General features: G+C 56.0%; 4 protein-coding genes across 4 annotated transcripts in view; 1 reads left to right on the top strand and 3 right to left on the bottom strand.

The window, feature by feature from the left end:
* The window catches only part of VOLCADRAFT_96252 (uncharacterized protein), a gene marked incomplete at both ends in the record, with an annotated part of 4,629 nt that extends 2,590 nt beyond the window's left edge, over nt 1–2,039 (bottom strand). The window contains 3 exons of the mRNA XM_002955260.1: nt 537–753; nt 1,473–1,696; nt 1,947–2,039. Of these exons, the coding sequence (XP_002955306.1) occupies nt 537–753; nt 1,473–1,696; nt 1,947–2,039 (534 nt within the window). The remainder of the gene's footprint in view (nt 1–536; nt 754–1,472; nt 1,697–1,946) is intronic.
* Nucleotides 2,040–2,749: 710 nt separating this feature from the next.
* On the top strand, nt 2,750–6,374 carry VOLCADRAFT_96251 (uncharacterized protein; the record flags this gene model as incomplete). Its single annotated transcript, XM_002955320.1, has 7 exons — nt 2,750–2,940; nt 3,187–3,513; nt 4,057–4,177; nt 4,572–4,654; nt 5,033–5,145; nt 5,482–5,612; nt 5,946–6,374. The coding sequence occupies 7 exons, from the start codon at nt 2,750–2,752 to the stop codon at nt 6,372–6,374; spliced, it is 1,395 nt and encodes a 464-aa protein (XP_002955366.1).
* Nucleotides 6,375–8,950: 2,576 nt separating this feature from the next.
* VOLCADRAFT_96250 (uncharacterized protein) lies at nt 8,951–10,378 on the bottom strand (the record flags this gene model as incomplete). Its single annotated transcript, XM_002955259.1, has 2 exons — nt 8,951–8,993; nt 9,657–10,378. 2 exons carry the CDS (start codon nt 10,376–10,378, stop codon nt 8,951–8,953), a joined length of 765 nt encoding a protein of 254 aa, XP_002955305.1.
* A 2,222-nt stretch (nt 10,379–12,600) lies between these two features.
* VOLCADRAFT_96249 (uncharacterized protein) lies at nt 12,601–21,551 on the bottom strand (the record flags this gene model as incomplete). The annotated part of the gene is made up of 7 exons (XM_002955258.1): nt 12,601–12,686; nt 14,421–14,883; nt 17,079–17,122; nt 18,209–19,245; nt 20,810–20,848; nt 21,046–21,077; nt 21,453–21,551. The coding sequence occupies 7 exons, from the start codon at nt 21,549–21,551 to the stop codon at nt 12,601–12,603; spliced, it is 1,800 nt and encodes a 599-aa protein (XP_002955304.1).
* Nucleotides 21,552–23,260: the final 1,709 nt, after the last annotated feature.

Raw genomic sequence — 23,260 nt, 5'->3', positions numbered from 1 at the left:
GAAGGAGNGGAAGGGGGGGGGGGGGGGGGGGAAACGGGGGGTTGACAGGGACGACACGGCGGGAGCTCTGTGTGTGTATTTGAGGGCCATGCGGGGCATGCGAAAAAACACGCACACACGGACATCAAACACACATACATAGTGTGAAAAAGGGCGTAAACTCCAACGTGACGAACATGACGAACAGAAGCAAACACACGACATGCGACGTATCCGTTTCCAGGAGATCTCTTCCTCCCTCGCTCCCTCCTGTTCCCCGTTTGGCCATCATCCCGCCACCAGCAACACAACGGCCCACAACGACACGTCCATCTGCATACATACATACATATAATCGCTCTCTCAGTGTGTGTGTCTGAGGGGGGTGTTGTGGGTTGGCGGTAAGGCCGGGGCCCCACTATCACCACCACAGCAGCACCATCACCACAGCACGCACACCCCGTGCGCTGTCTTCTCTCCCCAGTCTCTTTGTTAGAACTTTACCTACCCAGTAATGACCCCCCCCCAGCCGCCCCCCGTTGGGGCCCCCAAGCCACCTGCTGGGCCTCATGTCGCTTTTGGTCGCTGTACAGCTTGAGCATCACCACCGTCAGGTGCAGGTGCTGAGGCCGCATGAAGATGCTCTCGTCCAGACCCGAACCGGGGGCAGCGACCCGCGGGTCGGATAGCACCGCACGACGGAACGCCTCAAACTGCCTGACAGCGGCAGGTGAAGCCAGAGGCAACGAGATGAAGTAGTTGTATTCCAGCAGCCTGCCCGGAACGGCGCGACGTGACAGGGGGGGGGTCCGGCGTGAGCGCGGGGATTTGTGGAAATGCGCTAATTAAACGGCGGCGGGCGGGGGGGGGATGTCGCAGCTCAGCTCAGCTCAGCTCAGCTCGGCAAGGCAAAGGCAATCCAAGCTGCAGCCACGCGAGGTCAGCCGTAGTGCTGCAGGAAGTGCGTCTCCTGGCAAGCGCGGTAGTTGAGGGGGATCCCTTAACCCCTCCTCCTTTCCCTCCCACCAAAACACACACGAACACACCCAGTCTACCTGGTTGGGACCTTACGAGGGGAGGTGCCCTCGTGGTCCGTAATGTAATCAGCAGGTCTAGCCGCCCATCCCCACCACACACGCCTAGTCGCCCTCCGCCACTACAGCGCCTCCGCTTCCTTCTACGGGCTCTTGACATCACATCACCCTTCTAATCAATAATCAAAAACATCGACCTGAAAAATTCAAACAGCTACGTTTACGGTTCCTTTGCAAAATCCCAACACGTCGCTGGGCAATTCGGGGAGCTCGCTTCGGTTCCCTCCTTTTCCCTTCCCCTAAAACACACACGTACAAACATGGTAAAGTTATCCGTGTACCATCCCTCATCGCTATTTTCCTCATCGCGGTACGCAGATCGTCGAGCGAAAACAAAACACACATGTCTCCGAGCCCGCCATCCACCCGCCCTCCATTCCCCCCCCATAGGGCCCCCACCTGCCTGCCACCGCATTGTGAACAGCCAGCTGGGTCCGAACGTAGCCACTGGACACAGCAGCCCGAGTGGGGGCGCGAATGACGATGTCGCCGCCGCCGCCGCCGCCGACAGCGGCTGCGGCGGCTGGCGCCGCGACCTTCCGTGGGATGATCAGCTGTGCGCCCGTCTCCGCCTCGATCTGCTTGCGGGTTCGGCCCTCGCGTCCGATGATGAACGGGTAGACCTGCGTGATGCGGTGGTGGTGGTATGGTGGGGGACGGGGAGGTAAGGCTGGGAAGAGTTGTAATGCGCGAGTGTCGACGGCTGAGATTCGTGTGGTTTGGAAGGGAGGTCGTGGTGGAAAAGAAATGAAGCTGGCCGTCCGGTGGTTTGGTTTGGAGCTTATGGGGGATGTGCGTGGGGGATAGATAGGTGTGTACGACAGCAAGGAAGGAAAGGGCGTGGTGGGCGTTTAGTGCATGTTTGAAACGGACCTCAGGATCACAGGACAGCTTGGCGACATAATGGTTGCCATCCTGCTGTATGAGCGATTCGTCGATCATGTCGGCAGCACGAGCTTCTGTCATGAAATCCGCATCCTCGTCATCTTGATGCCATCCTGGTCCAGCTGCATGCTCGCCCTGATCTGGCTGGTGGGGGAGAGTTGACGCTGAGCTTCCCTGCACTCGGTAAGTTCGTTGGCTGAAGGTGATGAGCTTGCAGTGCAAAACGTCAGCTTCAGTCATTTCCGAATAGATACTCCGCCCTCTAGAGACAACTGTGCCAAAATTGCTTCACATCGCCCGACAGTTAGTATGTAGCACCAACTATAACCATTCGGCAATTCGTGAAATAGATCTAAACGGATGAATGATAAGCAAAATTTCTTCCTTACAGAAGAAGTTGCATACCGTTGACTCTGAAGTCTTCGGTACTACGAAAACGGTCACGCTGACTAACGGATGTTCGCATCAAGGAGAGACAGGGTTGCAAGCAAAATTACGACGTGGCCACAATAAGTTTCGGAAGGATGAATCCCTTAGAGGCTTTAAACTGGGTTGCGCTCCCTCAATTGGTTTATTGCCGTATAGTGTTCGTGTCCCCACGGAACTCCGACATTTTCCATCTAATGTTGTATCATATCGTCTCATGTAGCGTGCAATAAATATCACGTGGCGTGCGTTTGACGCCTTTTGGCTGTTGATGAGGTGCCATTGGTGCCCTGAAAGTATCCTTGCAAACCCAGCCAAAGCTTAAGACTTGCACACACAACATGCGCTGGAAATAGACTGCCGCGATGGGCTGTGACCGTGCGCAAGGAACGCGTCTGCTGCTGTTGCTCTGGGTTGCGGCGAACGGCTGGCATATTTCTTGCTCAGCTGCCAAGGATGATCCGAAGGCGCAGGAGCTCATGGATGCTATTAACACGGGCTACCAGCCAGCGCTGACTAGCTGGAACGACGCCATCTTGAATGACACCCTTTCGAAGTGCGTACTCCCAAAGCACCAAACACCACCTGAGCACAGCGCTGGCCTCTATAATGCTCAACTACCATCCAGGAGCTGTGGCAAAATGAACTTGGCCACAGCCGTACACCCCCTGTCACTCGACTGAGAGAAAACCAACTCGCCGCCAGGCGGTCAACGCCCTTCCTGACCGCACACGAGCCCTATCCCTCAAGTCCCCTTTCCACCCCCCTTCCCCACATCCTCGCTGTCCTGCCCCTCTCACAGCCTTAAACTGGCGCGCATTCTCTGGTCGTCAAAGGAGCCCCGGTTCCAGTTCACCGTCTTCACGCAGCTCACGATCAACCGCCTGCCCACGCTCTTCAACATGTGCACCACGTTCACCGGGCCCCTCAGCGCCGCCGTCTTTGTGGCGCTGGTGCAGCAGCCCGACGTGCCCAGCCACCGTCAGAGGCTCAATACAGGGGGCCCTGCTGGCGGTGGCGATGAGCAGGCGGCGGCGGCCACATCCCGGGTGGTGGTGGACCAGCTGTCCGCACCCAATGCAGCGGCGCTGCAGGAAGCCGTACAGCTGGTGCAGTCCTTTCACGACAGGTGGGGTCGAGGAGGGCGGCGTTTAAAATGGGGGAGTCGAAAGAAGGAATTGCGTATTCGTTTAGAAGGGAGAGGCGCACCTCTTGATTGAGAGTTTGGTCCGCCAGCCACCGAAAAGTGATTGTTGTTTAACGCCCACTCGGATGCCGATGTCGATGTCCATGTCGATTTCCGACACTTGTTGATTGATTGCCACCCATATGTTTGTTGCTCTGCGGTGGCTCTCGTGTGTGTGTATCAGATTCCCTAGATTTCTTTCCTTTTCCTTTCCTTTTCCTTTCCTTGTCGACTCACCTCACCTGTATGCGAGGTCCACTGCGCGGTCCTCTTCGCGCCATGGCGTTTATGCAGCAGGCAAGGGGGAGCCCTTGCGCCCCACACATGGCTAGTGTCGGGCGGCGGGTTGGGGGTGGTGGTGGTGGTGGTCGTCCGCATGAGTATCGACGCACCTCCAATATTGTAGTACACACATATATACATACGTCTGCACACATGGATGTGTGCATATACAGATGTGCAAGAGGCTCCGAAACCCACGCGCAGGGTGGACTCTCGCCCGGACATGTGTCAGCTGGATCTGATGCTGTTTTACGAGCTGTACGACTCGGATCAGTCCAAGCTGCTCTATCCAGTCAACTACCTGCGGAACTATGCCCGCATGCAGGTAGACTGGAGGTGGGGGTGGGGGTGGGGCTCGGCTGGGGTGTGTGGGTCTGAGCGCGGGGTCGAGGGCTGGACAGCCGGCTCGGAATCCTGCCAAGGTTGTCCGGCGCCGTCTGTGACCCGGAGGGGGTCCACTGCATGTCAGCCCTCGAGACCGGCCACCACACTACCGAACCCAACAGAATTGAACAGAAATAACCGGGGCCGAGTATCGAACCGATTCCGTTTGGCTCTGTAAGACCCGAATCGACATGGAATCCCGCTTAGAGGCGATTTCAAGGGGTCGTGCGAGGGGGAGAACCTCCGTATACATCATACACATGACCGTGCGCATGGTGGTGTCCCATGTACGACGTGTGTTATTACTCCTCCCCCCTCCTTCCCCCTGCTCTCAGGTACGGACCCGGCTGCTAGCCATGATTGATGTGGACATGTACGTCAGTCGTACGTTATCGGAGGAGATGGCCAGGGAGGGCAGGTGGGCTAACGGGCAAGGCGGCCTGGGCTGCACTGGGTTGGGGCAGGGCGAGGCTGCAGGCGAGAATGACCTGTAGTTACGTATGTATGTATGTATGTGTCGGAAGGAAACACGGACTGCATCAAACGCGGCGCACGTGGCACACACACGTGCACGTGCGGGTTTCCCGCGTCCTGAGGAAAACAACGGTCGCATGAAGCCGCAAAGGTTGGTGAATACGGCCACATGTACTACACAGTAATTTTTGAGCTCATTTGGGACGAGGGAAATGAATGAATTACTCTCCGACTGACCGACTGACGTACCCCCGAATCCCCATTGCCCCCGGTCTCTGTGTGTGTGTGTGTGTGTGTGTGTGTATGTGTGTGTGTCGGACAGAATTGCCCACTACGAGAGCCTGTGTGCGGAGCGGCGGGCCACAGTGCTGCCGGCCTTTGAGCCCACCCGTCCGGGGGACAAGGGCCGGGGGATGGCCTTGAAGATAACCCAAGGTGTGTATGTGTTTATGTATGTATATTTGTGTGTGTGAGCTCGGCAGTGTCACTCATGTGCAGATGCATCCGGTCATGTCACGTCCCCCGTGCCCTCCCCCCTTGACACCGGCACCCGTGTGTGTGTATGTGGCTGTATACGTGTATGTATGTAATGTGTGTATGTGTTGGAAATGAGTGGGATTCCCTTCGGGGCTACCTTCGGGTTCGCTGCTGCATTCACCTCACCGCCCATTCACCTCACCGTCCATTCAACTCTTTGTCAAACCCCTCCTGGCCGCTGGTCCGCCCTGACCTCCTCCTCCTCCTGCTGCCGCTGCTGCTCTCGCATTTCAGTCACTAAGTCGGAGCTGGCGTCCATGCACGGCCGCAACAAGGAGGCCATTCAGTTCAAGCTGAGGGTATTTCCACGAGGTCACACACCTACGGACTACGTGCGCTGGTTCACGGAGTCGCAGCCGTACCCGGTGCGGGGCCGGCCGGGCTCGGACGAGGGAGGGGGAGGGGGAGGGGGAGGGGGAAGGAGGGGGAGAGCTGTGTGTGGGAAGGAGGCTCGGAAGCCTGCAGGGGAGGGGGGGTTTTGAGGCGCGGAAGGTTTGCTGCTGTTGCTGTCGCTTAGCCTTTTCGCGGTAGTCGTACCGCCGAAACGGCTGTGGCAACGGCTACAGCTCCCGCTGTCCTTGATCCCTCCTCTCCGCCGCTATGCTTCCGTGATGGCCTCACTGCGCCTCCTCCTCCGCCTCTTCGTCCTCCTTCTGGCGCCTTTAAAAAGCCTTCCGCGTCGCGGCCGCCTGCCGCAGGTGTCGTACAAGCGATTCTACGAGCCCTGGTTTATAACATGTGACGAGGTCATGCCATGGTACGACGTTGACTTTCGTGGGTACGGCATGAATAAGATTGTCCTGATCGCTTCGCTCAACTACTACAACTACACGTTTTGGATCCATCCCAACGCCTGGCTCGTCCATAACCCGCACGGCGACACGGAAGTCCGCAAGCTCGTGGCCCGGGAGGCGTCTGACGTGAATAAGTTCAAGGCCAAGTTGCCGCCGAACGCGCTGTACCGCAAGCTCACGTTGCTGTTTGGCAAGGCCAAGCGCGGCATGATGCGCGGCACATATGACCCACGGGTCGATCCACGCATGATGGCAGTGTACGGCAAGGTCTCATGGCTGCGGCCGCCGCCACAGCTTAAAGGCATACCGACACCCGAGTCGGTCTTCATTTAGGACCTTTGGAGGAGTGGAGGGGGTTGTGGGAGTCAAGTCGGTTTAATGTTTAATTGCGGCGGCGGCGGCAGGTATCGAACAGGGACAACGCGCAGTTGTGACGCTGTGTTCGGGGTGTGGAAGCGGGCGGGGTGGATTCTGTCCATGAGTATGTCTTGTCTGATAAGCTGGTTGGGCGTAGGGCCGGGCTAGGTGGTTGAGTTGGCCTCTAGGGGGACTTGGTTGGCCGCTGGCAGTCGGCCGCGCGGCTTCCTCCATATTCATGATAACGTGCGCTGCATGTAGAGACGGAAGACGAGGGGGGGAGGTGTTACACGTGCTTGGTTGGCGGCCCCGTGCAGGAGACCGGCATGCGCCTGGACGGTGCCTGGTAGATATGGATGGATGGATGGATGGATGGATGGATGGGTGTGTGTGTGCGCGTGCGTGTGTGTATGTATGTATGCCTCCTGCGAATGTGCGCGCGTATGTGCGTGCGTGATATGGGTGCGGGTGATTATTTCATTACTGCTGAGGATGCCTCCTCTGGGTGTATGTTTGGGTATATGTAGGCTTGGGAGCGTGCGCGAGGTCGGGTTCCCGGCGGCCGTCATGGTGGCCCATGCGGTAAGAATTGGACTGCCCGTGTAAGGAAGCAAGGTCTGGGGTGGGTTGGGGGGAGCAAAGGCGACCGCAGGCAGGGGCGGGTGAGGGCGGTTTCGGTTTTGGGGCTCACGGCGTAGGGTTTTTACAAGTTTAGAAAAGTTCCGCACGAATGCGGAGGTGTCCGTCAAAGGCCGGGGGCCACGGAGCATGTATACGGACACCTCTGCATTCGTGCGGAACTTCTGAACTTGTAAAAGGCCTATATATGTATATGAAATATATTGAAATGCACGGCGTACATGTGTTTCAATTACTTTACCCTGAGGAATGACAACAAACGAACAGACGGATTACAGTAATGAATTACTGACTGATCAACTGACGGACTGTGGAGATTATCGGAAAGTTGAACCAAGCGTAAAAGCTGCTGCTTGTGAACGAATTCCGGGTGTGCCAGCCGTGCATGGAGCGCATGCATGGAAAAAAAACCCTTCCATACACTTTCGGGGTCAGCAATGTGCAGTCGAGCTGATGAGGAGTTCCCCGTCTTCTTTCCCGTCGTTGATCGTTGGCACCTTGTGAATGGGTGTGCGCGGCCTGAGTGTGCTGGCATGAGGCGTGCGGGCCGGAGACTTGGTGCGAAGCAAGTGCCCTGACAGCGTGGTGTTGTGTTGCGTGGTGGTGGAGGTGGTGCCGTCCGCGATATCTCAGACTCCTGATGGATCGAATCCATGACTGCGGTGCAACATCTGGATTGGGTCGGGGATGGAGGGATAATTGATGTACATGGCAGGAAGTTGTGTGAGGTGGGTTTTGTGGTGGTTCGCCGTACAGACGGGGCATACATGGTGAGAGGAATGTCTGCTGCTACTCGAGAGTGGTTTGGTCTGAAAAGTTTTGATACTGCATTATTCTTCTGCGGCTAGGAAAATGACGCCCAATGGTCCAAATTCAGCTTACAACAGATTTATTCATTATTACAGATCTATGTATTATTTTCCAGCCTACAGATTTATCCATTTTTTCGAAAACCCATTATTCTTGCAGCAGAACTGGGGCAACGGAAAGAAATTAACCAAAGGAAGGGAAGACCACGACTTTTGACTTGTCGCGGCCACAGCACGCTGCCTGCTAGCCAATGTCCAGCACAGCCAAGACGCCCGACCTGCTTGAGTCCCGAAGGCCACTCGATGATGTGACCTGGCTGGGAACCCTGCGGGGTCGGAGGACTCTAGCCCAGCCAGAGCACACACACACATGCATGCATACGTACATACCTAAATACTCAACTCAACTGCCCCACATCCGTAAAGTCGAGCCTAAACACTTCACATCGCTAGGAGGGGGTTCTGACCCTACTTGTCCCGACAGCAGCAGCAGCCGCTTCTATCTCCGTTACGTCGGAAATACGGCCCCCCACACACCGGTACATAATGAAGGACCTCGCCCAGCCAGGGACAACCCCTCCTAGAGTCAAACCCGTGGGCCTAGGCCCCCCCCCACCAAGGGGCTGCCGTCACCACACAGTACGATTTCTCCGTGGCGCTTACTGCCACGAACTACAAGAACGATGAACCGCTCTAAACCACATCTCCTTCTATCGAATCCCTCAGGTAGTGGTTCAAATAACCAAAGCTGCTGTTGTTGCCGCTGCAGCGCGCGCCAACGAGCCGCCAGCCAGCCCTGTTGCACACATCGCACACCTCACACCGCAGCCCCCATTATTTCACACCTCCGCAAAATGTAACGCTGGCGTTGTGTGTGCAGCAAGTGCCCCCAACTACCTCCTTCGCTGCCCGGGCACCCACTACGCAACCAGTTGCGCTATTGCGGCCAAACACCACTTCATCATCTCATATCTAAGATAGCACATCGACGGCACCTAAGCTACGCTACTGATGTCCGGGCGCCGACTCCTGCGGCAGCCAGGAAAGCCCCTCCCTCGCGTTGTGCTCTCTCCGCCGTGGGTTCTTCCCCTCTTCAGCGACTCCCTACTTCCGACCTCCCTTCGGAATCTGGAGGTACACGTCCCACCTGGAGGAGTCAGTACGGCAAATGTACGGCACATGTACTGCAGATCAGGGAAAATGCCATGTTGGAGGAACTGGAGAGAGGTCCTGCCGTTACATGCACAGCTGCGTGTTGTTTACTAGCTGCTACTGCTACTGCCATTGCATGTTCGTACATGACTTACTAAAAACGGTATGGCTCGAGGTGCAGACGCCGTTATGGTTCGTGACGGGACAAAGCTATGAAGGTTGAGGTAAACGACTGTAAAACGATGTAATTTGCGTATGTATATGTGTGTATATGTGTGTATATGTGTGCGTATGTGTGTGTATGTGTGCGTATGTGTGTGTATGTGTGCGTATGTGTGTATGTGTGTGTATGTGTGCGTATGTGTGTGTGTGCATCTGTGTGTGCATCTGTCTGTGAACGTTACAAGTACCTGACCGGGCCTGACGTACGTGCGTGTCTGTGTCTGTGTATATATATGTGTGTGTGTTGTGTGTTGTGTGTGCGTGGGGTGTGTGTGTGTGTGTGTGTGTTACACCTTGCGTTACACTGCGAATATAGACTCCTCTATGCACCCATCCATCCATCCACCCACCCACCCACCCAAGGGGGATTGACTGCATTCCCAGGTGCATTCACACCCTGTCCGCCACAGCCCCCCGAAAGCCAGGGGGTACTTACTTGCCGGTGCGGGGGTTCCACTCGATACCCTTATAGCGAGAGGCCCGCGTGCGGCCATTGCTTCCGCCCGCACCACCCAGTCGCCCTTCGGTGGCCTCACTGTTGCCGAGGAAGGCCTCGTGCTCCGTCGACGATTGGCTGCTGCCGCTTGACGAACGATCGTTACGGCTTGAGACGCGCATAGCGCCGTTGTGCTCCGGCACACGCACATGCGCCACGGCAGCTACCGCCGCCGGCACCACCGCTGCCGCCATATGCGGTGGCAGCGGCGGTGGCACCCGGTGCAGTACCGCCGGTACCGGACCCCACAGCTCCATCGGATGGAAGGCATTGGCAGCGGGTTCAGGCGGCGGCGGCATCGGGCCGTGGCGGGGCTGCAGGTAGGGCAGACGTGGCAGCTCCTGCAAGGGCAGCTCCTGCAAGGGCAGCTCCTGGAGGGGAATGGCGACGCCAAAAGCACCCGTAGTGACGAGCCTTCCGGGCTGGATCTCCGGGTCGGCCTGGTAAGGAGGCAGAAGTGGCCACGGGAGAGGACGGGCGTCCTGTCCTGGCAGCAGGTCGGGTTCCGGCTGAGGGGGGGGCGGGTGCTGGATGTAGTTGCGGTTGGCGCGGTGGCGGTCTTGGTAGTCCGCCGGCGTTGGCTGGGCCACCGGGTATCCCCTCAGGTGCAGCGGCCAACGAGCACCACTGCCGCTACCGCCACCTTCGTTGTTCCCGTTCATGGTGTTGACTGCTGAGACACGAGCGCCAGGCAACAGCCGCTTGAACAGCAGACTCTTGGACGCTTATAGCGACAGCATTCAGAGCGAGGGCGGATGCACTTTAATAAGGACGGCCGGTGAAGGATCGCCAGAAGGGTATGAAAAATGGTGTTTATGAATGTTAGGTGTGGTAAAGGCGCAGAGATTGCCGTTGAGATGAAGTGTTTAAGGGCGACGTGCTCGCGACTGCCTCGTGGTTCGCAGAAGTGAAAAGCATGTATGACGGCTGCTGACTGAACAGAGGCCAACCAAATGGTACAGAGTTATAATAGGATGAACACTAGCTGTTCATCCTGGCTTGCGGACAATTCTGTGATCTCAGCGAGAACTCGAGCGGTGCGTGCGAAACGGCCAAAGTGTACCGGTCTCGAGCTCTCGTTCCTAAAGCTCAAAGCTCGGTTTTTCAGTTTAATCTGTACATGAACGTTCATTAAGAGTGCTTGATGCATGCTGCGGCACACAGCAAAGGAAAAGCCAGGCAAGGGATTTAGTACCACACATCATGAGCAAAAGCGGCGGCACAATGAAGGAAACAGATAGCAAGCACTAGCTACATCATTCAAGATATCTTACCAAGCGCCCAGAAGCTTGAAGTTGAAGGTAGAGGAGAGCAGAAAAGCAGCAGACGATTCGGCAGAGCAGACAACTCGGCGGCGGCAAACTCGCTGCCAGCCCAAATGATACAATCATATATGCTATACTGCTGTTTTATACTCATCTGGTGACGTTTTTGGAGATAAAGATCAGTGTTTCGTACAGTTGGATGTGGTTGGATGGGCTCGCGAATGCGCGAACGAGCCGAGGCATGTCAGAAACCCAACCCGAGCTCCATTTCCATGTTATCTGGTATTGCATATTTCGTTTTTTGCATGGCTATTAATTTTGATTTGTTTACAATTTCGAGGTTCTCCTGGGCTGGGCCGACTTGGCAGGCACGAAGGTGCTATGACCTAGATAAGGGACGTGACTATTAGCATTGCAGCCAGCGCTCCACACTATGCAAGAGCTACGCACATTTAATATAACTGCCAGAATTCAGCGCTGGGGGGCTGCCTCGCGTTTCGGCCTAGCTTCCCCACTGGTTGCCTAGGGTTGCTTCCGAGGTGTACGACAGTTCGTTACACATCCCTACCCTACCTCGATCATCAACAGAGCACGTTGGAGGCCATGAAAAATGGGAACCAGTACGTCTGGCGAGGACGTTGGAACGTATGTGGGCTCACCGCAACTCAATTATCCCCTTTGGGCGCTAGGCTGGGCTGACGTGCGGTGTTTCCTGTTCTCCGTGGCGTTTAGGCGTTGTAGTATTGCCCTTGGGCCTTCGGCTCGTATGGGTAGTCTTACAGGTATGGGGTCAGGCACCCCCAACCATGTAACACACACACACACACAGACACACACACACACACACACACACACACAGACACACACACACACACAGACACACACACACACACACACACACACACACACACACACACACACACCACCTACCCCAGAATACAAACCTTTACAGCCGTCCTTGGGTAATTCCCAAGTCCCGTTTACTGCATTTTTTGCTGAACTTGGAGGTCCGCTGCGCACCGATGATCTTCGTGCTGTACCGGAGAGTACACACGCACGACTACACATATACAACACATGCCCCGATAAGTAATGTGCTGTCCTGGGCGGCGGGGAATCATACCGCAGCGCCATTTTGTGCAAATATAATCATTTGCCAGGTGGGACAGATAGACGTGCTCCTCGCATCGGCCCAGCTGAAGCAATAGGTAGCAATAGCGGCACCAGCTCAAAAGCTGCACTCAGGCCAGAAGGCACACACATACACTCAGATAGCGGACGGCGCAGGCGAGGTGCGACGCATGAAGGGCTGTTGAACGAACGCCGTTCCATTAGACCGCCAGGTGCACGCTACGCCCATCTCCATCCAGCTCACTACAGCTCACAACTGCTACGAAACAAAGATGTGAAGAAGGAATGAAGAAAAGTCCAAGAGCCTGTAGCGCAGCACTCTTGATTTATTAAGACGGCGGACCTTAAGTGTGGTTGCTGCCTAAAAGGACGGCTCGTTGGCGCGCTGCTGGCGTAGGCTGGTGAGGGCTGAACGGCGGATGTTCTAGGCCAGGAACAACAACAGAAACGCTAATATATTACGACAATTATTGGGTGGTCTACCACATTTAAGGTCCGGCGCCGGCGAGGACGCGACCCCCCGTCTTCCACTTCCCAACCTCCGAAACGGAAGAAAGTACGCGAGGCCTACCTGCTGCGGATATAGATATAGTAGCAGGGGGGGGAGGTGGATACATCGATTGTTGAAGCCCTAGTAACAGGGATGTAGTAACGGACGATTTAAGCTGCGTGTGTTCCGGTTGAACCTGCTAGGCGCAACTCAAAGGCAACCGTTTCTCTGTAGTCAAACGGGTTTCAAAATCAACCGGGCGGCTAGATCGCAGCTGTCATGTTTCCTGCAAGGTATCCTACCGACACGTCGGCTGTAGTGTGCCCAGACTGCCGCCTCCACTGCCTGTCTATCTGCTAGCGGGCGGAACTGCTGCCGGACTCAACTCATCCAGGACAACCGATTGTGGGCGGTTATCGTCTGCCCCCTGTTGACGGCGGTGCTTATCTAGATGTGCAGGATATAGCACATCAGAATACTGCTAGGTAACGGGACCTAGCTAGGTCTTGGGCGCGGGCCATGGCCGCGGGAGAACATGCGTACTGGTGCCAGAAGCTGTCGCCCCCTCTAGCGCCCCTGCCGCTACCAGCCCAACCGCTACAGCAGGCCGTGTATCCATCCACGCCTACTCCGGCTCCCAGACCGCGACCGTGACTGCGAGCAAAATGGTGGATTAGGTTGGTTCATTCGGTAAGCTATTGCCTAATTAGGGTTCTCGTGGGTGCTACGGTTATCTTCCGCGCTTACTTCATTTCTGTCGTCGTACGTGTCGAACTGATAACCGATCCGTAACTGAGTGCCGACCGATTGACACAGTCTAAAAGTGATTTCGGCGGATTGTTGTGGACAAGCGGATCTTAGAACCCAGCAGGGTCCTGCTTGCGAAACGCGATCGTGCCTGGCTGAAGCCCGAGCTGAAGCACCTTCCAGGGTTAGTGCCCTGCCTTGCCTGTGTCGTCCCGTCTTGTAAGTTTCGTGGCAAGACCTGTGTCGTCCCGTCTTTTATTTATATATAAGCCTCGCTGGTACGTTTTGTATTGGTGTGCTTGGCTTGGCTTGAATGTGGGACTTAGGTATAATTAGGGTTGGTCCTCAACTAAAGTTGAGAATTTAAAGTTAGTGGTTGGTGGTTGCGGTTAGTCAGATCAGTGCAACCAGACTGTTGAAGGGCGTGCAGTAAAATGCAGTTGCTGTCCAAATTTGCTGTCCTGGTTTTGAGTAAACTCAGAGGAAGGGGGGGGGAGACATGGAGGAGGCCCGACGCACGGGTGTATCTCTCCCAAGTACTGGTCCAAGTAGTTTTTAAAGTTACAGTCACCTGTTTATCATTGGAGCCTTGCAGCAGATGATCCTAATGCTCACAAACGATAAGCTACTCAGACATCCACTTGAGTCGGTCATCCACGTGCGCACCATGAAGCCATGCTTAGAGGCGCAGAGGGCTAAATAGCCCAACATATGCCGTCTAGCCCAACGCCGTATCCCTGCACACCCAAAGTATCAAAAACGTCGCCGCTCTTCGTGTGCGCGTCGGAGGACTCTGGCCCAGCACAACACACACACACACACAGACGCACGCACAGACAGACAAACATAGTCTATCGCCACCGTACCGACGGCTATTTCTATCCACGCTGGAGCCTTCCTGCCCACCTATATCTCCCAAAGCTCAGCTGTTTTTTTTATTTCATTGCTGGACAACTTGTCTTTGTAAAGTTCTGAATGTGACTTCTTTAACGTGTACGTACTTCTCACGGGCCAATTCAATTACCAAAACACAGACAAACGCAAACACACAATTATCGGCAACGTCCCGACCTTGCCGAGCCAGAGGGGTTCCCATCGCCATCGTTCCCACCAGCACCAGCACCAGCACCAGCACCAGCACCAGCACCAGCACCAGCACCAGCACCAGCACCAGCACCAGCACCAGCACCAGCACCAGCACCAGCACCAGCACCAGCACCAGCACCAGCACCAGCACCAGCACCAGCACCAGCACCAGCACCAGCACCAGCACCAGCACCAGCACCAGCACCAGCACCAGCACCAGCACCAGCACCAGCACCAGCACCAGCACCAGCACCAGCACCAGCACCAGCACCAGCACCAGCACCAGCACCAGCACCAGCACCAGCACCAGCACCAGCACCAGCACCAGCACCAGCACCAGCACCAGCACCAGCACCAGCACCAGCACCAGCACCAGCACCAGCAGCTTTTTCCACCAGGGTGCCGGTGGAAGTTTTGCTCTGCTACGTATTATTAGTCTGGGGCGGACCTGCCTCAACAGCCAGGCCAAACCCTCCCACACCAGGGACCATCGTGCTAACCCCCCTTTCCCTATGTGGGACCCCTATGTGGGACCCCTGCCCGCGCAAATACCTCTCTCGCGCACACGTGCGGCTACTGTCGCTCTAATCTATCGGGTGTAATACCACAACAGGGCTGTCCCACCTGCTCGTACGATTAAAAGCGCCTCCCGTTGCGGAGTCCTGTGGATCAGATCACATACCAAGCCGGTGCCAATACACGCGCTTAATGGGCCCCTACCTTCCCTCGCGTCACAGCAACCAGTTGCGGTATTGCGGCCAAACACCACTTGATCTCATATCTAAGATAGCATATCGACGGCACCTAACCTACACTACTGATGTCCGGGAGCCGGCTCCTGCGGCAGCCAGGAAAGCTCCTCCCTCGCGTTCTGCTCCCTCCGCCGTGGGTTCTTCCCCTCTTCAGCGACTCCTTACTTCCGACCTCCCTTAGGAATCTGGAGGTACACGTCCCACCTGGAGGAGTCAGTACGGCAAATGTATGGCACATGTACTGCAGATCAGGAAAGGTAACAGAAGGTGCACTACTGCCCTAGCTGGATCGGGGTGTATGCGCTGATGTGATTACTGCTGCTGCATGTTTGTACATGCTTTGCAGGGCGTTTTGGGCGTTCATTCGGACATCAACGGAATGAGAGAATTCGTGTTGTGGGCAGAATGGATGGATGGGAGATAGGTAAGGTAAATGCAGTTCAGTGGATCCAACAGGTTTGGCGGTAGTCAATGTGCTTGCTCCTTCCTGCACAGAAGGCGTTTGGCAAGGTGCCGCGGGAGGTAATGTGGCTCCGTTCGCAGGAGAGCGGGGTTGAAGGGTCCATGCTGCGGTCGATGATGCGGGCGTACGACAAGGTTACAATGGTCATCAAGACGAATGGCAAGAATGCAGGCGAATTTAAGTCAAAACAGAAAGAAGGCTGTCCGCTGTCAACCGAGCTGTTTGGACTTTTCATTGAAACTCTTGCGGATGCCATCGATATGCATGACAGTGTTAACACCAGGGCACGGCAGGAGGATGCACTGAAGGTTGGCAATGAGCGAGTGTCCATCCGCCCCTATGCTGATGACATTAGCCTCCTGACAACGACACCGGAACGCATGGCGGAGCTGCTCAAAGCCGCGGACATGTCCTGTGAATGATTTTGGGATGCGGCCAAATGTGTCGAAATGTGACACCGCTGTGTTCGCGCGGAGTACAAAATTGGATAAGTTGTTCGCCCCGGATGTGAGGATGAGGTGCTTTGATACGACGCAGGTACGAGCAATACTGTTGTATCGCTGTCAAGTGTGGGGCCCGTTACGTTGGCTGGAGCCTTGGACAGGCTCAGGGGGCGAATAACCCTGCAGAGGGGCCCTTCAAGGCATGTCTGAAGGATGGGGCGGTGCAACTCCAGGTATCGTTCATGCGGCAAATTGTGGGAGCTGCCCGACCAGCGCACCGCCTCCTGTTCGCTGATCTGTCACGGCCACCTTTCCATTACCACGTTTCCAGGCAGACTGCGTGGAAACATGTCCGTTTACAGCGTTGGTCTGTGGTACAGCAAGTTTTGCGACAGGAGATCGTAGAGGCCCTCTAAGGGGCCGAATGGGGGTCCGTTTTCCATGTTTCTGGGGCACGACGTGTGGAAAGAGGCCCCGCAAGGGCTGCGTGAGGCAGATGAGCGAGTGAATGGCTAATGAATAGGTCATTATGTCCTATAGCCTTCATGGCTTGCTGTACGGTTGCGTTCGGGGTGTCGGATAGGACAGGGCGAGGCGAAACCGGGGCTGCCAAGGGCCTTACACTACTGCAGAGTACTAATTGCTGCTCTCGGAGCGCCAGGGCGCGTGTGCGCCGAAGCGCGGTCTAGCGCCACACGGCGCGGTCTGAGCGCGCGCAGCGCTGTCCAGCGCGGCCACACCGGCACGGCCGAAAGAACTGACGCACAGCACTAGACAACTAAACGCAGCATTAATGACTGCGTCCACTGGTCACCCGCCCCGAGGGCAAACCTGAAGCGTCAGCGACGCACGAACCACACCCTGGCCAGCGGGGCTGGCCAGGCGACATTCCTAGCGCGCGACGATACTCTATAGGCACTTATTTGCCGTGCGGTAATCGCTGTACAGCTGCACGTCGGGCGCTCCGAGGGGACTGCCTAATCACCGGTCTCCAACTGGGCCGAGCCTGCCGCTTATAAACGAGGGACACTGAGGGCGGGGGGGGGGGGGGAAGTGAGAGCAACAATAATAATAAGCTCCAATAGTGTAGGCAGAATGCCGGAACTATGGAGCTGTCAGCTGAAATAGTAAATTCGAATTCTCAGCAAGCCATACGGCTGCCGTACATAACCTAGCTTAGAGGCTATACTCGCTTTGCTCCTGCCGCATCTAAGCTACAATTGCCGGAAGGTGTGGTATCGGAGTTCAAGCATACGTGTCCAGCCAGACTTGTACCCGTCAGACGGCAAGCAACCGGGAATCCACATGGCGAAGTATAAGCATTGGATGGGTCTGGCGGCGGAGCAAGCGGGCAGGAAGGAGGTGCTCCTGCATATCGTAACGTTTATCCCACGTTCAGCGCATTGTAATCTTATGCAGTTTAGGCTTTGCTGTTGGGTGTCGGCGGCGAACAGAGCGCGTAAGGGACGGCGTTATGTACCTAGGGGAAAGCGGGTATGCCCCTGCTGCGGTACTGATTGCCATACTGAAGATAAGAAGCACGTCTTGCTGGACTGTCCGGTTTACAGCGAAATCAGATCTAATATGGATTTCCCACACTTTGACAATATGAAGGACGCTATGAAGTGGGAACCTAAACACCTGGCAAGGATGCTGGAACGTATGTGGTCTCACCCCAACTCTATCGTTGCCTTTGATCGTTAGCCTGCTTTATCACTTGCTTTGTCGGAAATGCGAAGTGGGATGGTGCTTATAGGCGATCTGGCTGCCGTTGAGGCCTCGGCTCGTATTGGGAGGTCTGCGGATACGGGGTACGAACCCCCACGACCATGTCTCTCTCTCTCTCTCTCTCTCTCTCACACACACACACACACACACACACACACACACACACACACACACACACACACACACACACACACACACACACACACACACACACACACACACACACATGCACAAGCACACGCACACGCACACGCACACAACCCCTGTAGCGTCGCTGGGGTCCCCGAAGCCATGAGGTACTTACATTTGTCGGCGCGGGGGCTCCGCTGAACTCCCACACTTAAAACGAGGTGGCCGGACCTTGTCCTCCCCCGTTTCCCCGCACACCTCGCCGGTCGTCCCCGGGCTGGGACCAAAGGTTTCTGCCGCTCGACAAGCCGTACTGCCATGGTGCTAGGCCCGTAATCGAGCCGTTTCGCTCTGGCGCATGCACATGTGGCCTTTGAGCTGCTACTGCAGCCGCTGGTGGCGATGGCAATGGTAGCGATGGCGCCACCGAAGCTGTCACGCGCAGCCCGGCCGGCGACTGCATCGCAAAACCGCGGTCCATTCGGAGGGGTCCAGGCAAACGCGCCGTGCCGTACATTGCGCTTGCCGGCGCCGGCAGTAGGGAAGGAGGCGGCATTTGGCCCTGGCGGAGTTGCATGTACGGCAGACGTGGTGAAGGGCCCACGAAGCGACGTGGCAGATTCGGAGGTAGATATTGTAGGCGCGCTCCAGGGGGGAAGACGGCGCTTACACCGCCGCCCGTAGTGATAAGCCGCCCGGACTGGATCCCCGGAGGGAGGCCAGGAGGAGGAGGCATAGGCACCTGTAGCCACACATAGGCATGATCGGTTCGTGCCATTATCCGGTAAAGTTGCGAGTGGGGTAACGGGTGTCGGTTGCGTTGGTTGAACTGCAGGAAGTGGTAGTGGTTGCCCTGCGTCGTCGGCCGGGCCAGCTGGCGGAGTGAAGAGGCGCCGCCTTCACGGCCTAGGGGTGCGGAGGCGGTCCGAGCATTACCCGCGGCGGGGGTTGGCACTGCCATTGCCGCGGCCGTAGCGGGGGCGAGCGTGCCGTACGGAGCCACAACACCTCTGCCAAGGAGAACCCCCGCTGGCCGTACGTTGCTGAAATGCCGAGTGTCGCCATAATGCTGAACAGTAGATGTCATCCTTCTGTCCCCGCCAACGGTCAACACGGGCCCAACGTTGGCGTTTGGCAGCATGGAGGGGCGGTTGTGAAGGAACTGCAAGGGAGGCGGCTGCGTAGGGCCTGGGGGGCCCGCCGGGGGCCCAGCCGTGGCGGCCGTCAGCGGTCCGCCAGTACGCCTCTGCGCCATTAGCCCCGACGAGGACCCAACAGCAGGCGGCACAAGGTGCCTGCCACCGTGCATGAGAGGAGAGCAGGGAGAGCCCATCAGGTGCAGCGGCCAACGAGCATCACTGCCGCTACTGCCACCTTCGTTGTTCCTGTTCATGGTGTTGACTGCTGATACACGAGCGCCAGGCAATAGCCGCTTGAACAGCAGACTCTTGGACGCTTATAGCGACAGCAGGCGACAGCCAACTGCGAGGACGGACGCCGCAAAGTGAAACGTTCAGCTAGCCCCCGGATTATGTGCCAATAAATGTTCAAGATGATGAATATTGCAAGGCGTGCGCATGAAAATGAGAAATGGCAACGAGCTCGTGGCGCGCAAAAGTGGAAGGCGTCAGCTGGGAGAGCTACAAGAAAGCCAGCGCCTCGAATATATGTAAATTTTTGTTTACTCTTATTAAAAATAAATTGTATGTGGCCTGAATGTGCCAAACTAGTGGTGAGTGCATAGAACATGCAAGCCTTGAGCTCAAAAGCCTTCCCAAGGGTTATAGCCTGGTTTTTAAATTAAATAATGATACGATTCTTATTCAAAAGTGCTTATTGCAAGCCGTAACAAAGGCAAAAGCATAAGCCGAGCAAGGGACCTAACGATTCAGATCGTGAGCAGAAGCGGCGCACACAGAAGAAAGAAGGAAGCACGGATTAGCTGGTAAATTCAAGAATGTCTTACCAAACGCTCTGCGCTCAAAAAAAGGCCGATGTACTGCCCGGCTTTTGAGGCGCCCAACCTGCGTAATGCGTGCCGCAGCCCACAACCTGCGGTTATTTCAGTCAGGACAGCTTGATATAACTTTAAGCCACGCAACGTGACGCTAGCTCGAAGGATGCGCGGAGAGGAACAGCAGACGAATCGGCCGGGCAGCCAACAGATTTGGCAGGATTACTTGCCCGCCCAAAAGATAACGGCAAAGGTGCTGATAGCAGCTATATATGCATTTGGTAATTTCCTGCATTCAACTGGTTTTTCGTACAGCTGGATAGGATTGGATGGGCTCTTGACCCAGGCCGAGGCAGACAAGAAAACCACGACGAGCTTCATTTCGCAGTTTTCTATAAATTCTTACTTCTTCACTTATTTTTTCTCATTTTTGTTGTTTAGCTTGCAACTTTGGGCCGTCCCTAGGTTGGTTCGACTTGACGGCCACGAAGCTGCTTTGGCTTAGGTAAAGGGTGTTAAGGGATCAGACTACAGCCTTGCACGATGCAAGAGCGGCATACATTTATTATACCTGCTAAAATCTTGCACTGGGCTGCAACCTCGCATTTGGCCTCGCAGGTGCCTTCCTCCCAGGCAACCAACATGTTGGTTGCCTTTGAAGCAAGTGTACGGAAATGCCAACTGCGCAGGCCCCACTCCCCCTCTCCTCACGCCCGCATCCGAGAGTCCTTATAACGACTCTCCGTCCCCCGGGGTAGATCCCCCCGTAGATGAACGACAACTGCGCAGCTGCAGATCACGCAAGGTGGCGACCTGCTGCGCCCGGTGACCTCTGTGCTGCTGCTGCTGGAGCTTTTGCGCTGCTACGTGCGTGCCTCAACGAGCGCGGCTGGGGCAAACCCTACCTGCACTCGTACGGTTGCAGTGCGGCAACATATTCCGTCCTGCGTAATGCAGACAGTAGGTATTGAAATGTAATTGCTACAGAGCATTACGGCGGCATGTGGCCCCCAGTAAAAAGAGAGGTAGATTTGCATTACAGGGCGGTGACAAGGGGTGTGACAGGGCGGGGGTGACAGGGCGGTGACAAGGGGGGTTGTCGGGCACGCATCTTGCAGGTTTTCGAGAGTAGTTGCCTCACCGCTTAGAGCTGCCGTCCAGGCGGAGAGGTACCTGAGTGCAGGGAAAAGATGTGCTCGCTTCCGTGGGAGGAGGCGAGGAAGCCTGCTGGTTACCGAGTGCGACTCTGCTTCTGTGCGCTGTAGATTAGGGCGGAAGCCGCAGCGGACACCTGTCAGTACTGACGCTATGAACTCGCGAAATTACTCTTTCCGTCGCACTCCTGCGACTTACTCTAGCCCTGTACGGCACAGCCGTACGCACCAACGACATTCAACCGAGTTCGCTCTCGGCAAACACACAGAAAACCTTAGCTTTTAGCATTTTAAATCAGAAAACCTACAATTGGATGCATCCTACACACTCCCCTTTTTCGTATCCTCGAGCGACACACCCAACAGCCGCGTCCTGGTGACTGCATCCCCTCACCGCCGCCATCCTCATCCTTGGTGGGCTGGCGTCGAACCTTCCAAATATGCCACCATCCTGGGTCCTCTGTCCGCCATCCTTACCCTGGGGGGTCAACATTTCTATCCTACTCTTTCCCATCCGTATCCGCCGAATTGAGGATGAAAAACACGTGTTATTGGAATGCCCAGCCTATAATGATATTCGTGCTGAAGAGGGATTCGATCATCAACAGAGTATGTTGGAGGCCATGCAATGGGAACCCGCACGTCTGGCGAGGATGTTGGAACGTATGTGGGCTCACCGAAACTCAATTACCCCCTTTGGACGCTAATCTGGGCTGATGTGCGGTGTTTTTCCTTTTCTCCGTGGCTTTTAGGCGTTGTAGCCTTGGGCCTTCGGCTCGTATGGGTAGTCTTACAGGTATGGGGTCACGCACCCCCCAACCATGTAACACACACACACACACCATCCGTATCCTGCGCCCGACCGCTCCTTCGCATCCTGACCGCTCTGCAACCGCCCAGCCTTAGTAGGTTCTATGATATAACAACGACCTCAAACTACCACGAGATTCGCAGATGGGCGAGGCGGACGAACGCAGGACAACTAATGAACGACCCTGCGCACCAGTTTCAGGTATCTAGAACCACCAGAAGGCCGCCATAAGCTCCTCAGCGTCTGAACGCAAGTGTTGGACGCAAGGACGGCAAGAGACTGCAGCTGAACTCCTTGGGGACCCTGACTTACAAAGTGCTCACCAACGTGCAAGCTGAAAGTAGCTGAAGACCTGAGACACATCGCAAGGGAGAGGCAGGGAAGGCTTGCCAATTGAGCCCTGAACGGCGGGCTGCTCTTGGCCCAGAAGCGAGAGCAGAAACGTTACTTTATATCAGGATAGCTATTAACAAGAGCAATCAACTGAGTACCCCGTTGAAATGGTCTATCATATTTAAGTTCCGGCGCCGGCGAGGACGCGACCCCCCGTCTTCCACTTCCCAACCTCCGAAACGGAAGAAAGTACGCGAGGCCTACCCGCTGCGGATATAGAGTAGCAGGGGGGAAGGTGGATAAATTGACATTGACGCGAGTTTGTGACGCTGCTTTGCACGGCGCACGATCTGCACCACCACTCAGTAGACTCTAAACAAATCCCAACCGCCATAAGCAAGCCGATCCCAACCGCCATTTATCATGCCAGCTGGGTCGTCACGCACTGCGATGCATGTGGACTAGGTGACAGCACCCGGCGGCCACATAACGTATATGAGGCATATATAAGTCATCACGACGGTGTTATTGTGGCTTAATGACTCTGCATTCGATTGCCGGCAGTTGTCGTCGGTCCGCTTTCCTCGTTGACGGCGGCTATATCTCTACACTGTACTGTACGGGACAGCTCCCCATACGCCACAACGTGGGGAGCGAGAATGGAAGGCACTACGCCAGTCACCGACGGGCAGCTGCACGGCAAGCCGGGGTGGGTTGACCTCGCTGCTGTTGGCCGCGCGGGACTCAGCCCCGGCCGCTGTCACCATCACCCCACCGCCTGTCCAAACCGGCCTGATAACCAGGGTTTCAGGTCAACTGGAGTAGTGGCCGGCTGGAGTAGTGGGGCCTCATCTTCCGTGGGGAACCTTTCGATAGCTTTTCCCGTACATGACCGAATATCCAATATAGCTTGCCGCCAAGATGGGATGAGAAGCTCTGTGGGTGATGCAGTTTCATTCGAAGCATGTCTTGGTGACTGGGATGTGGTCGGGGTCCTTGTGCGGGTGCAAGGGAAGAGCAGCCTTACGCTCATCCTGGGGCACGCCCTTGTGCTAGGG

Source organism: Volvox carteri (assembly GCF_000143455.1).
Source record: "Volvox carteri f. nagariensis unplaced genomic scaffold VOLCAscaffold_50, whole genome shotgun sequence".
NCBI classification, from domain to species: Eukaryota; Viridiplantae; Chlorophyta; class Chlorophyceae; order Chlamydomonadales; family Volvocaceae; genus Volvox; species Volvox carteri.
This window is presented reverse-complemented; position numbering and strand designations above follow the sequence as displayed.